Consider the following 12,461-nt stretch of genomic DNA (forward strand, 5'->3'; position numbering starts at 1 on the left):
TGAATATGGGTGGAGTTCCCCCCATTTGTATTGATTTTTGGGTGGAGTTCCCCCATTTTTATTTATTTTTGGGTGGAGTTCCCCAGTTTTTATTGATTTTTGGGTGAAGTTCCTCCATTTTTATTGATTTTTGGGTGGAGTTCCCCCATTTTTATTGATTTTTGGGTGGAGTTCCTCCATTTGTATTGATTTTGGGTGGAGTTCCTCGATTTGCATTGATTTTTGGGTGGAGTTCTTCCATTTTTATTGATTTTTGGGTGGAGTTCCCCCATTTTTATTGATTTTTTGGGTGGAGTTCCTCCATTTTATTGTTTTTTTTGGGTGGAGTTCCCCAGTTTCTATTGACTTGTGGATGGAGTTCCCCAGTTTGTATTGTTTTTGGGGGAAGTTCCTCCATTTTTTTTTATTTTTGGGTGGAGTTCCCCCATTTGTATTGAATATGGGTGGAGTTCCCCCCATTTGTATTGATTTTTGGGTGGAGTTCCCCCATTTTTATTGATTTTTGGGTGGAGTTCCCCCATTTTTATTTATTTTTGGGTGGAGTTCCTCCATTTTTATTTATTTTTGGGTGGAGTTCCTCCATTTTATTGTTTTTTTGGGTGGAGTTCCCCAGTTTTTATTGATTTTTGGGTGGAGTTCCTCCATTTTTATTGATTTTTGGGTGGAGTTCCCCCATTTTTATTTATTTTTGGGTGGAGTTCCTCCATTTTTATTGATTTTTGGGTGGAGTTCCTCCGTTTTTATTTATTTTTGGGTGGAGTTCCCCCATTTTTATTTATTTTTGGGTGGAGTTCCTCCATTTTTATTGATTTTTGGGTGGAGTTCCTCCGTTTTTATTGATTTTTGGGTGGAGTTCCTCCGTTTTTATTGATTTTTGGGTGGAGTTCCCCCATTTTTACCTTTATCTATGAGTAGACCGCCATCTTTGTACTCTCGGCCTCCCTCTCCCACCTTTGTCTATGAGGAGATCCGCCATCTTTGTACTCTCCTCCTCCCTCCATTTCCCGCATTGATCACGTTGAGTGCGGCAGACATTTTGTTTTGTCCATTCATCTGAATAAAGTTTTTTTCTCCCCAACCATTAAACGCGCCACTATTCTAGTGCCTTCTGCTGGGCGGGCGTGGCCTACGTCCCCTCCCTTGATTGGACCTCGGCTATGTCAGTCGTGGTAGTCAGGGCAAGCACTGTGTTTAGCGATTGGTGGAGAAGAGAGAAGGGGGCGGGTCGTTAGCACGGCAAGCTGCGATTGGACAGGCTGCCGGTGTTTATAGCCAATAGACGGTCGTTTTGTTGGTCCAGTGTCGCATCCTCGAGGGTCGAGCGGGTGTTCATTGTCCGGGAGCGTGTGAGGAACTTCCATCGGAAACATGAGGTGAGGAGGCCGGGGACGGAGCGGAGGGCCCCGGGGGTGAGGCGGGATGGTAGTTAGGGGTAGAAGCGGCCGGGTTCTCCATTCATTGCAGTGCCGGAGCACAGCGGCGTGGGCGGCCATTTTCTGAGCCTCTCATGTGGAGGCCGCAGCGGCCCGGGACAAAGAGCGGGACCGGGCTAGGCCTTAATTCTCAGCGCGGGAGGGCCCGAGACACAGAAACTCAGCGCCGCTTTTGTGTCTCGTCTGTGCGGCTCATTGAAAGTGGAGCGGGCGGCTGATTTGATCAATATGTGAGAGAAGCGTGTTCTCTGCCCGGGATTCTATCCTTGTACGGTGAGGCGGCTGCGGGACACGTGCAATGTTGGCTTCTCTGTGTCTCAAAACCGGTGCGGGCGGGCCTAGGATGAAGGAAAATGCGTTTTAGGAAACTGGTGCGGGCGGGCCTTTATTACAATAGACTTTAGTTTTGTGTTTCGCATCTGGTGGCCAGATATAAAAACTGGTGCGGGAGGGTTTATAATATGTAAGACTATCATTTCTATGTAAAACTGGTGCCGGAGGGCCCTTATAACGGGGGACTTTCGTTTTATGTTTCGCATCCGGTAACCAGATATGAAACTGGAGTGGGAGGGTTTATATAATATATGACTATAATTTATATCTAAATCTGGTGCAGGAGGGCCTTTATTACAGAAGACTTTAATTTTATGTTTTGCATCTGGTAGCCAGATATAAAACTGGTGCGGGAGGGTTTATAATATGAAAGACTATCATTAGTATATAAAACTGGTGCGGGAGGGCCCTTATTACTGGAGACTTTAGTTTTGTTTTGTCGGCCAGATTTGAAACTGGTGCGGGAGGGCTAATAGAAGACTATAATTTCTATATAAATCTGGTGCAGGAGGGCCTTTTATTACAGAAGACTTTAGTTTTATGTTTTGCATCTGTTGGCCAAATATAAAACTGGTGCAGGAGGGATTATAATATGAAAGATTATCATTTGTATAGGGTGCAGGAGGGCCTTTATTACAGAAAACTTTAATTTTATGTTTTGTGTCCGGTGGCCAGATATAAAAGTGGTGCAGGAGGGCTTATAATATAGAAGTCTTTAATAATTTCTGTATTTCAATGCCTGGGTTTTTTGTTTGCAGAGACCCAAGAGAATAAAATGGCGATCGTTGCAATACTTTCTCACACCGTATTTGCACAGCGGTCTTGCAAACACAATTTTTATGGGGGATACAATTTTATTTTGGAATTGAATAAGAAAACAGTAAAATTAGCCATTTTTTTTTCTGTTACGCCGTGTCGATACCTAGCATTTCATGCTTCGAAATTGCGCACGCTTATGGAATAGCGACCAACAGTGGTACTTAAATCTTCATAGGCGACACTTTAAACATTTGTAAGTTCCTTTAATATAAAATGGAATTGTCATGGTGTCTGACCCTTCCCCCGCCCCGGGTGTTCACCCCACAAGGCTGTGGAGATGTGGATTTTAACGTTGTACACTCTAAATAAAGTTTTAAAGTGGAGCTGTAGGCAAAACCTCTTTTTCTTTTTAGATGTAGTAAGGCGAGGGTTATATTTTTTTGTCTGTGTCCCGTTTTGGGGGAGATTTCCCTTCACTTCCTGTCCCATCGACCAAAACAGGAAGTGAGGGGAACGTCCCTGCGAACCAAGAGAAGTTCCTGTCTGGGTTTACGGAGCTACGAATACCGGAGCTGCTGACTTTTCATTGGAAGGCACTTACCTGTCGGAGGAGCTCGCTATCTTTGCACCCGCAGCTGATCCGTCCATGGGCTCCAGGCACCGGCATCCGAGAGTGAAGCCTTGTCTGTTTCCTACTGCGCGTGGGGGGTTGCGGTGCCCATAAAGCGGTTGTAAACCCTAAAAAGAGAAAAAAACCTGCAAGACAAAGGCATAATGAGCTAGTATGCATCGCATACTAGCTCATTATGTATTACCTTAGAACGAGCCCCGACACGGACCCCCAGACATCGCTGTGGGCGCTGCCATGATCCCTCGGCGGCTCTGGCGCGGTGATTGGCCGGAGCCGCCATGACGTCACTCCCGCGCATGCGCTCTGGAGTGATTTTCCGGCAAGCAAAACTGAAGGTCCCCCCCGGACCTTCAGAGCGATGCAAATATCTCCTAAACCGTGTTAGTTTAGGAGATATTATTTGTACCTACATGTAATCCTTATTATAGGTTCACCTGTAGGTGAAAGTGTCAAAGCGGGATACTACCGCTTTAACGGTCCCACTGTCTTCTGGGACCGCTCTCCTGGAAGGAGGGGGCGGAAGTTGCGTAGATCGGCACACAACCATTGCGGCAATCTTACTTCGCAATTAGGAGCAGGTTGGTTTTGACAGGTACCCCCCTCCTAAATGTGCCAGTGTAGAGGAGGAGGTAACAAACAAGTGGCGCTTCCTCTTTTGGGCGGAGCTCCGCTCTAGTTTACAAATGCACAGGCGGAGCAATGTGCGTCAACGGCCAATCACACCGCCAGACAGGAGGTGCAAGCTGGCACAGTTTGAGCGTTTTGGTGATTGGACCTGGGGGGGGGGGGGTGTAACCACGTGCATTGCTTAGTCTTTGAGTTGTGAATGAGCCCTTGTTGGGAGAGTCCACCTGAAATGAATGGGGGGGGGGAGTGTGACTAGATACACTAGGACTGCCCCTGCAGATGGGGGGGGCTTTATTTGAAAGACTCAATGCTGATTTCATTTCCCCATCTCACATGTGGTCTCTCCTCTCCTGCTGTGAGCTCAGCGATGGAAAAGATGGACCATACGCACCTGCTGGAGTTGAGACCCTCCCGTCCATTACTGCTCACCCCCCACCATCACAGGGGCGAGTGTGGGGGTGAGCACTAATGGTTGGGAGGCTCTTAGCAACATCCTAGCAACAGGGCAAGCTGGCGATCATCTCCACGTTTTTGTCAGGTATAGAAGAGGTACATAAAACAGCCTTGCTGTAGGTGGCGGCCATTTTTATGTACCGCCTTTTACGTACCTGACTTAAAAATGTGGGGGTGGTTGCCTGTGAGCCGTGCCTTGTTGCTAGGGACGTTGCGAGCCGTGCCTTGTTGCTAGGGACGTTGCGAGCTGTGCCTTAAGAGCCTCCCAGCCATTAGTGCTCGCCCACACACTTGCTTCTGTGATTGGGGGGAGGGGGGGCGAACAGTATTTCCTGGGATGGGCTCAGTACACCCTTGCTCTAGGTGGAGGCCATTTTTGAGACATCCCAGCCATTACTGCCTACCCCCCCCCCACCATCACAGGAGGGAGCGTGGGGGGGAGGGGGAAGCAGTAACAGCTGGGAGGGTCCTAGGAACAAGACTAGATGGTTAACCATCTCCAGGAGTTTTTCAGTTAGACTTCAGGAGGTAAATAAAAATGGCCTCCACTTACAGCAAGGAAGTTCTGTAGTAAGAGCTGCACAGACTTTTATCTGTAGACTCCCCTTCTCGGCATAGGGGGGGGGGGGGTTAGTATAGTTTAACGAACCCTTTAACTTCTGACTGCAGCTCCAGGTGGATTTGGTTCCTTTAATGCTGAGTTTTGTGCTGGTGTTCCCAGCTCCGCCCACCCGTTCAGGCCATTACATGGTGCTCTCACCCCTGTTGGCTCAGCTTATCTTGAATGCTTCAGGAGTGAGGCTGCATGGGAGTGGGAGGAGCCTGTAATGGGGAAGCAGCACTCCATCCACCCCACAGTCACTTTTCTTCATTGAGGCTGCATTGATGATTTGTCTAATCTCTGAATATTTTCTATTTCAGGGGAGAAAGAGGCCGCGGAGGACGGGGACGTTTTGGATCCAGAGTGGGACCTGGCACTGGGTAACTATCTCAGTTCATTGACCTTTGTATTGGTGTGGGGTACATCACTTGTATCTCGCTGTTCATGGCCAACCTCTGCGTTGGCTGTATGTGGTCGGCTATGTACGGGAAGCCAAAGTCTTTCTCCAGATGTTCCTTATAGACATGGCAGACCGGTGAGCTGTCCAGAGATTGGACGCAGACTGCTAAAGGTTGTCATCTACAGGGGGAAGGACCTTGGCGCCTCTTCTGTGGCTCCCTGGTCCTTCCTCTGTATCGCATTAGGACCTTTAATTCCTGTCCTGGGTGGACCAGGTTTCATTTGATCCTTTTAATGATGGTGACCAGCTTCCTGTGACCATTGGATTTATAAGGGTTCCTCTTGGATAAACAGCCCTGTGATGGGTATAGGAAAACTTCTGGTAAGCCGTTTTCTCTGGGCTCAGTCTTTGGACCTTCGCAGTAGCTCACCCATATTTGCATCATAGGTAGGGGGCTTTTGGACCCCTGTCCCTTCGTATTGCTCATGGTTTCCTTTTTTCTATATCATGAAGGCTGACAGAGCGGTTCTGGTCTTTGTCCACCTCTGTATCCTGTTTGAATAAAGTCTGATAGTTTTTGTGTATGTGGTGGCCTTGGGTATGATGTCAAATTAATGATGATCCTGTGTGGTAACCTTGGATGTGATGTCTAATGGACAGTGTGGATCTGGTGTGGTGGCTTTGGTTGTGAAGCCTAATGGACTGTGGCATAGTTTGGTTGTGCATCTGTGATGGCCTTGGCTGGGAAGTCTAATGGCTGGTGTTGGTGGCCTTGGATGGCAAGTCTAATGGCTTGTGTTGGTGGCCTTGGATGGCAAGTCTAATGGCTTGTGTTGGTGGCCTTGGATGGCAAGTCTAATGGCTTGTGTTGGTGGCCTTGGATGGCAAGTCTAATGGCTTGTGTTGGTGGCCTTGGATGGCAAGTCTAATGGCTTGTGTTGGTGGCCTTGGATGGCAAGTCTAATGGCTTGTGTTGGTGGCCTTGGATGGTAAGTCTAATGGCTTGTGTTGGTGGCCTTGGATGGCAAGTCTAATGCCTGGTGTTGGTGGCCTTGGATGGGAAGTGTAATGCCCGGTGTTGGTGGCCTTGGATGGGAAGTGTAATGCCTGGTGTTGGTGGCCTTGGATGGGAAGTGTAATGCCCGGTGTTGGTGGCCTTGGATGGGAAGTCTAATGGCTGGTGTTGGTGGCCTTGGATGGGAAGTCGAATGGCTTGTGTTGGTGGCCTTGGATGGGAAGTCGAATGGCTTGTGTTGGTGGCCTTGGATGGGAAGTCTAATGGCTTGTGTTGGTGGCCTTGGATGGCAAGTCTAATGCCTGGTGTTGGTGGCCTTGGATGGGAAGTGTAATGCCCGGTGTTGGTGGCCTTGGATGGGAAGTGTAATGCCTGGTGTTGGTGGCCTTGGATGGGAAGTGTAATGCCCGGTGTTGGTGGCCTTGGATGGGAAGTGTAATGGCTGGTGTTGGTGGCCTTGGATGGGAAGTCTAATGGATGTGGGTCTGTGTGGTTGCCTTGAATGTGATGTCTAATGGGATGGTGTGGTGGCCTTGGTTGTGGTTTCACATTGTCAGTACAGCTCCTCCTACATGTATATCTTGATGGCCTTCTATCATGATGCTTGTTAACGCCTTATTTTTCTGTCTTCAGGTTCCGGCCCTTCGTCCCACACATTCCATTTGATTTCCATGTGGTGAGTATCTCTCCTTGATATTTCATGTAAAATATTTAAAGGTTCTCTTCCCTTCCTCAACCGATTCGTTCTTTTCTCCATCAGTGCGAAATGGCGTTCCCCCGTGTAAAGCCCGCCCCGGACGACGCCCCCTTCAGTGAAGCCCTGCTCAAACGAAACACAGACCTTGCACCAACACCCGCAGAGCAGGTGAGTGTCCACTTAGATCCCGTGTGATTGGCCGGCACATTGCTGCGCTGGGTCCTGGGTGTTTTGCTCGGATTGTTCTGATATGGGTGAACAAGGTTCTGTAGCTGGACCACCAAGTGGGAGGAGTCTCTCTCTTCTGGGCTCTCTGATTTGCTTAGTGGCAGCGCCTGATTTCTGGTTTAGCGGTTTAATAGCTCCTGGATTGTCCTTGGGCCTGACTGGCTTTACCCAGTTGGGTCTCCTCTAAGAATCCTTCAGGAAAGGGGTGTGATTGGATGCCAGGGCCATGGGGGTGGTTTTGGAATACATGGGGTGCTATGGGGACCTGAGCTTGTTTGTGGGCACCACCTTATTAAAGGGTCTTGGAAATGAATGTGGTGGTGATGTTGGCACAGAACACTCATCTGAATCTTTCTTCCTCCTCCAGGCCTCCATCCTTTCACTGGTAACCAAAATCAACAACGTCGTCGATAATCTGATTGTGGCCCCAGGAAACTTCGAAGTGGTAAGTTCTCATTTGACTGACGTGTGGATTTCTAGAACTTCCTACAGAAGCTGTGAGATCCAACCTTTGTTTCTGAAATTCTGGAATGAGTTTTCCTCCACTGCCCAACATTGTCCTCCGCAGACCGGGAGGGGCTATAGAAATGACATCCATGGCCATTAATCATTCGTCCTATTGACGATTGGGCAGTTTACTTGTAGGAAATGGAATGTTTGTGGTCTTTATGAGTTACCCTTTGAATTGGGATTCCCACTATGTGCATTAGACAGGGCCAGACAGTACAACGTGGCCCTATAGGGACTATCCTAGTTCCTATAGGGCCCTTATTTGACTCTGGCGACAGTGTTTGATATAGTCCCTATGGAGCCCCTAGCTGACTCTGGGGGGGCAGGGAGGATGCAACAACCTTGTCCCTATGGGGGTCCCCAGACAGTACAACATGGGGCCACTAGCTCATGGGGGGTGGCAGTATGATAGTCCCTGTGGGGCTACTAGTTGACTCTGGTGGCAGAAAGTATGATCTAGTCCCTATGGGGTTCCCCTAGCTGACTCTGTGGGGGGGCAGACAGTACAACATGGTCCCTATGGGGCTCTTGGCTTACTTGGGGGGGGGGGGGGGGGGTAGACAGTACAACATTTTTCCCATGGGGCTCCTTGCTGACTCTGGGGGGCAGGGGAGGATGCAACAACCTTGTCCCTATGGGGCTCCTTGCTGACTCTGGTGGCAGAAAGTATGATCTAGTCCCTATGGCTTCCCTAGCTGACTCTGGAGGGAAGGGGGGGTAGACAGTACAACATTGTCCCTATGGGGCTCCTTGCTGACTCTGGGGGGCAGAGTATGATCTAGTCCCTATGGGGTTCCCCTAGCTGACTCTGTGGGGGGCAGACGGTACAACATGGTCCCTATGGGGCTCCTAGCTTACTCGGGAGGGGAGGTAGACAGTACAACATGGTCCCTATGGGGCCCCTTGCTGACTCTGGGGGGGGGGGGGGGGCAGATGCTATATGGCTCCTCTGGTCGAGGAATGTTTAAGTACCAACATTGGTAGTAAAACTTGGGAGGGGGGGCAGGGCCTATCTGAGTCAAGAGAAGAGGGACCTTATTGTGGTCTCCATAAGGGGAACCTGAGGGCTGATATCTCAGATTTTTTTACTTAATCTCCTCTCTTCTTGCAGCAAATTGAAGAGGTGCGACAGGTCGGCTCATACAAGAAAGGAACAATGACCGCCGGTCACAATGTGGCAGATCTGGTCGTCATCCTGAAGATCCTCCCCACATGTAAGTTATTCAGGATTTGTCACAGCCACTCTCCTCCTGACCCCCCCCCATGTTCTCCTACTGACCTCCTGACCCCCCCCCATGATCTCCTATTGACCGCCTTCTAATCTCCTTGCAGTGGAAGCCGTTGCAGCCCTTGGAATGAAAGTAGTTGAAACCCTCAGAACACAGGAGCCCTCAGAAGGTAAGGAGTCCTTCAATTTGGTCAAATCTGAGACTCGAGTATTATCTGGCCACAAGATGCCGGTACATCCTACCCGCGAGCTGGACTTCTAAGCAAATAGTCTTCTCTAGGCGTTTAGTCTACTATCCATTCTCTTGTGTCCCTCAAATGCATGGTTCTTCATGGTTTCTCTTGTGACCCTACATGGTATCTTGTGGTCCTTCATGGTATCTCTTGTGACCCTACATGGTATCTTGTGACCCTACATGGTATCTCTTGTGACCCTACATGGTATCTCTTGTGACCCTACATGGTATCTTGTGGTCCTTCATGGTATCTCTTGAGGTCCTCCAATTCATGGCCCTCCATTTTTATCTTATCGTCCTTAATCCTATCTCGCATGGCCCTCCATGGTATCTCTTGTGGTCCTTCATCCTATCTCGCATGGTCCTCCATGGTATCTTGGGGTTCTTCATGCTATCTCACATGCTCTTCCAATGCATGGCCCTTCATAGTATCTCTTGTGACCCTTCATGCTATCTCGTATGGCCCTCCTCCAATGCATGGTCCTTAGTATCTCTTGTGGACCCCCCCAAAAATGCATGGTCCTTAGTTATCCTACGGAGGTGAACTTTTATCTCCTTTTGAAATTTGTGGTTTTGCATTTGCTCAGTTCTGACAATTTTTCTTCCAGTACTTTCCATGCTTACAAATGAAACCGGCTTTGAGATCAGCTCTGCTGATGCCACTGTGAAAATCCTGATCACCACCATCCCCCCAAACCTGAGGAAGTTGGATCCCGAGCTGCACTGTAAGTAAATGACTCCTAATTGGGTTTCTGCTGCTTGTCTGTCCATCCCCCCCCCCCCCCCCCACCGCTTCCCCTCACTCTGTGCTCCTCATTGCAGTGGACATCAAAGTTCTGCAGAGCGCCCTGGCAGCCGTTCGGCACGCCCGCTGGTTTGAAGAGAACGCTTCCCAATCCACGTGAGTACAGCCTGGTTTTGGCTCTGGGGGGAGGAAAACTGAGGAATAAACCATTGGAAATGTGGGGGGGGGTGTTTGACAGTATTGCCTTTAGTGGCTTCGCAGCCCAACATATTTATAATTTGTCTGTCTGAAGTAAACCTTGACTGTAGGTTGTCGGTGTCACCTAAGTGGAAGCATTTGCTGTTTCCCTCTTGCTTGTTTAGTCACTTATACTTTCCTCTCTCCCCTCAGCGTGAAGGTTCTGGTCCGATTGCTGAAAGATTTGCGGTCACGATTCTTGGGCTTTGAACCCCTCACCCCCTGGATTCTGGACCTCTTGGCTCATTACGCAGTTATGAACAACCCCTCCCGACAGCCCCTGGCTCTTAATATTGCATACAGGTAAGAAGGTGGAGGGGGGCTGGGGGTGACATTGTTGGATGTTAGGAGAAGCTGGGGGGGGGGCGATGTTGGGAGAAGCTGGTTGAGGAGACTGAGGGATAGGATAAGCTGGTTTGAGGGAGTGAGGGTTGGGACAAGTTGGTGAGGGGACATTGAGGGTTGGGAGAAGTTGGTGAGGGGACATTGAGGGTTGGGAGAAGTTGGTGAGGAGACATTGAGGGTTGGGAGAAGTTGGTGAGGAGACATTGAGGGTTGGGAGAAGTTGGTGAGGGGACATTGAGGGTTGGGAGAAGTTGGTGAGGGGACATTGAGGGTTGGGAGAAGTTGGTGAGGGGACATTGAGGGTTGGGAGAAGTTGGTGAGGGGACATTGAGGGTTGGGAGAAGTTGTTGGCGAGGGGACATTGAGGGTTGGGAGAAGTTGTTGGCGAGGGGACATTGAGGGTTGGGAGAAGTTGTTGGCGAGGGGACATTGAGGGTTGGGAGAAGTTGGTGAGGGGACATTGAGGGTTGGGAGAAGTTGTTGGCGAGGGGACATTGGGGGTTGGTGAGTGGACATTGAGGGTTGGGAGAAGTTGGCGAGGAGGGGGGCAGGAGTAAGAAAGCTGTTGATGAGGGGGTGTTGGGTTAGGAGAAGCTGGTGGGGGACATTAAAGGTGAATGGGGGGGGGGGTGTATGAGAAGCTGGTCTGGGGGGTGTAGGAGGCTGGTGAGGGAACATTGGAAGTGTTAGAAGCTGAAGGGGGTGAGGGTGTTAGAAATTGGTGATGGGACATACATGGGGTCCAGAAGCCAACCAGAGATGACGGTTTTCTCCCTTCCACAGGCGATGCCTCCAGATCCTGGCTGCCGGTCTCTTCCTCCCCGGCTCCGTAGGGATCACTGATCCTTGTGAAAGTGGAAACTTCAGAGTTCATACGGTGATGACCCTGGAACAGCAGGTGAGCAGACATTTCCATGAGTCCGTCTTACGGCTGCTCCTCCCCAGTTGTCGGTAGTAATTCCCGGTCTCTTCTCTTCTCCCTCCCCAGGACATGGTATGTTACACGGCTCAGACATTGGTCCGTATCCTGTCTCATGGAGGATACCGCAAGATCCTTGGCTTGGAGGGTGATGCCAGTGGTAAGCAGAGGGGAAAGCCAGTGTATATATGGGGGGGGGGGTTTGGTTTTTAGAGGTGGTGGTCCTTTTTTGAGTGCGGATTTTGAGCCACCATTGCGAGAGATCCCAATGATGGGACAATGGGGTGTCATTCTCATCTTGTAAATTTTTTTGCAGCTCTGGCCACAGAAATGTCCACCTGGGATGGTGTTATTGTGACTCCATCAGAGAAGGCCTATGAGAGACCTCCAGAGAAGAAAGAGGGTGAAGAGGAGGAGACCCCTGAGATCGCAGAGGGAGCCGAGGAGGAAGAGAACATGGAGACACAGGAGTGATACAAAGAGGTATTCACTACAATTCTAGTCGTATCTGGGGACAGCTGTCTGTACATGGGGGGGGGGTTCAGCATTTCAAGATGAGAGATGGCTCCATCATTCGCACCATCTTTGGGTTGGAATATCAGTGCTCTGGCTCCAAGTGCCTCCACATTCCAACCAGGGATCCTCAAAACTACGACCCTCCAGCTGTTGTGGAACTACACATCCCATGAGGCATTGTAAAACTGACATTCAAAGACAAGGCATGATGGGAATTGTAGTTCCTGAACTGGAGGCCCATAGTTTAAAGACCCCCTGGAATAAACAATAGGCTTTGTAGCCAAGACTAACGTGTTTCGTCTTTTTAGCCAAAAGGGCATTGGCTTTGATATTAAAACAAATTTAGGTGTAGCTATTCATTAACATTGTCCAGCAAGTGTGAGCTCTTTAGTCCAGTTTCTGAATACAGCAAGTAACAAGCCAACGCGTTTCATCTTTATAGCCAAAATAAAGACTTCACGGAAATGCCCTTGGAAAGCTGTATTTTGTTTTTCATTGGATAAATAAAATCGTTTAACCAAAAAAAGTCTTGGAAATGCCCGTTGTGGG

At 49.4% G+C, this 12,461-nt stretch overlaps 1 protein-coding gene across 2 annotated transcripts in view; it reads left to right on the forward strand.

Moving 5' to 3' along the window:
* Positions 1-1,266: 1,266 nt before the first annotated feature.
* The window catches only part of ILF2 (interleukin enhancer binding factor 2), a 181,362-nt gene continuing 170,167 nt past the window's right edge, over positions 1,267-12,461 (forward strand). For both annotated transcript variants that reach the window (XR_014226064.1, XM_082275159.1), the window contains exons 1-13: positions 1,267-1,373; positions 5,158-5,217; positions 6,886-6,928; positions 7,013-7,117; positions 7,545-7,622; positions 8,799-8,901; positions 9,020-9,085; positions 9,759-9,875; positions 9,973-10,051; positions 10,286-10,435; positions 11,261-11,375; positions 11,466-11,556; positions 11,713-11,897. Coding sequence is in view for 1 of the 2 variants with exons in the window: in XM_082275159.1 (XP_082131285.1) it covers positions 1,369-1,373; positions 5,158-5,217; positions 6,886-6,928; positions 7,013-7,117; positions 7,545-7,622; positions 8,799-8,901; positions 9,020-9,085; positions 9,759-9,875; positions 9,973-10,051; positions 10,286-10,435; positions 11,261-11,375; positions 11,466-11,556; positions 11,713-11,870 (1,170 nt within the window). In the remaining variant the exon portion in view is untranslated. The remainder of the gene's footprint in view (positions 1,374-5,157; positions 5,218-6,885; positions 6,929-7,012; positions 7,118-7,544; positions 7,623-8,798; positions 8,902-9,019; positions 9,086-9,758; positions 9,876-9,972; positions 10,052-10,285; positions 10,436-11,260; positions 11,376-11,465; positions 11,557-11,712; positions 11,898-12,461) is intronic.

Source organism: Pelophylax lessonae (genome assembly GCF_965119305.1).
Source record: "Pelophylax lessonae genome assembly, chromosome: 13".
NCBI lineage: Eukaryota > Metazoa > Chordata > Amphibia > Anura > Ranidae > Pelophylax > Pelophylax lessonae.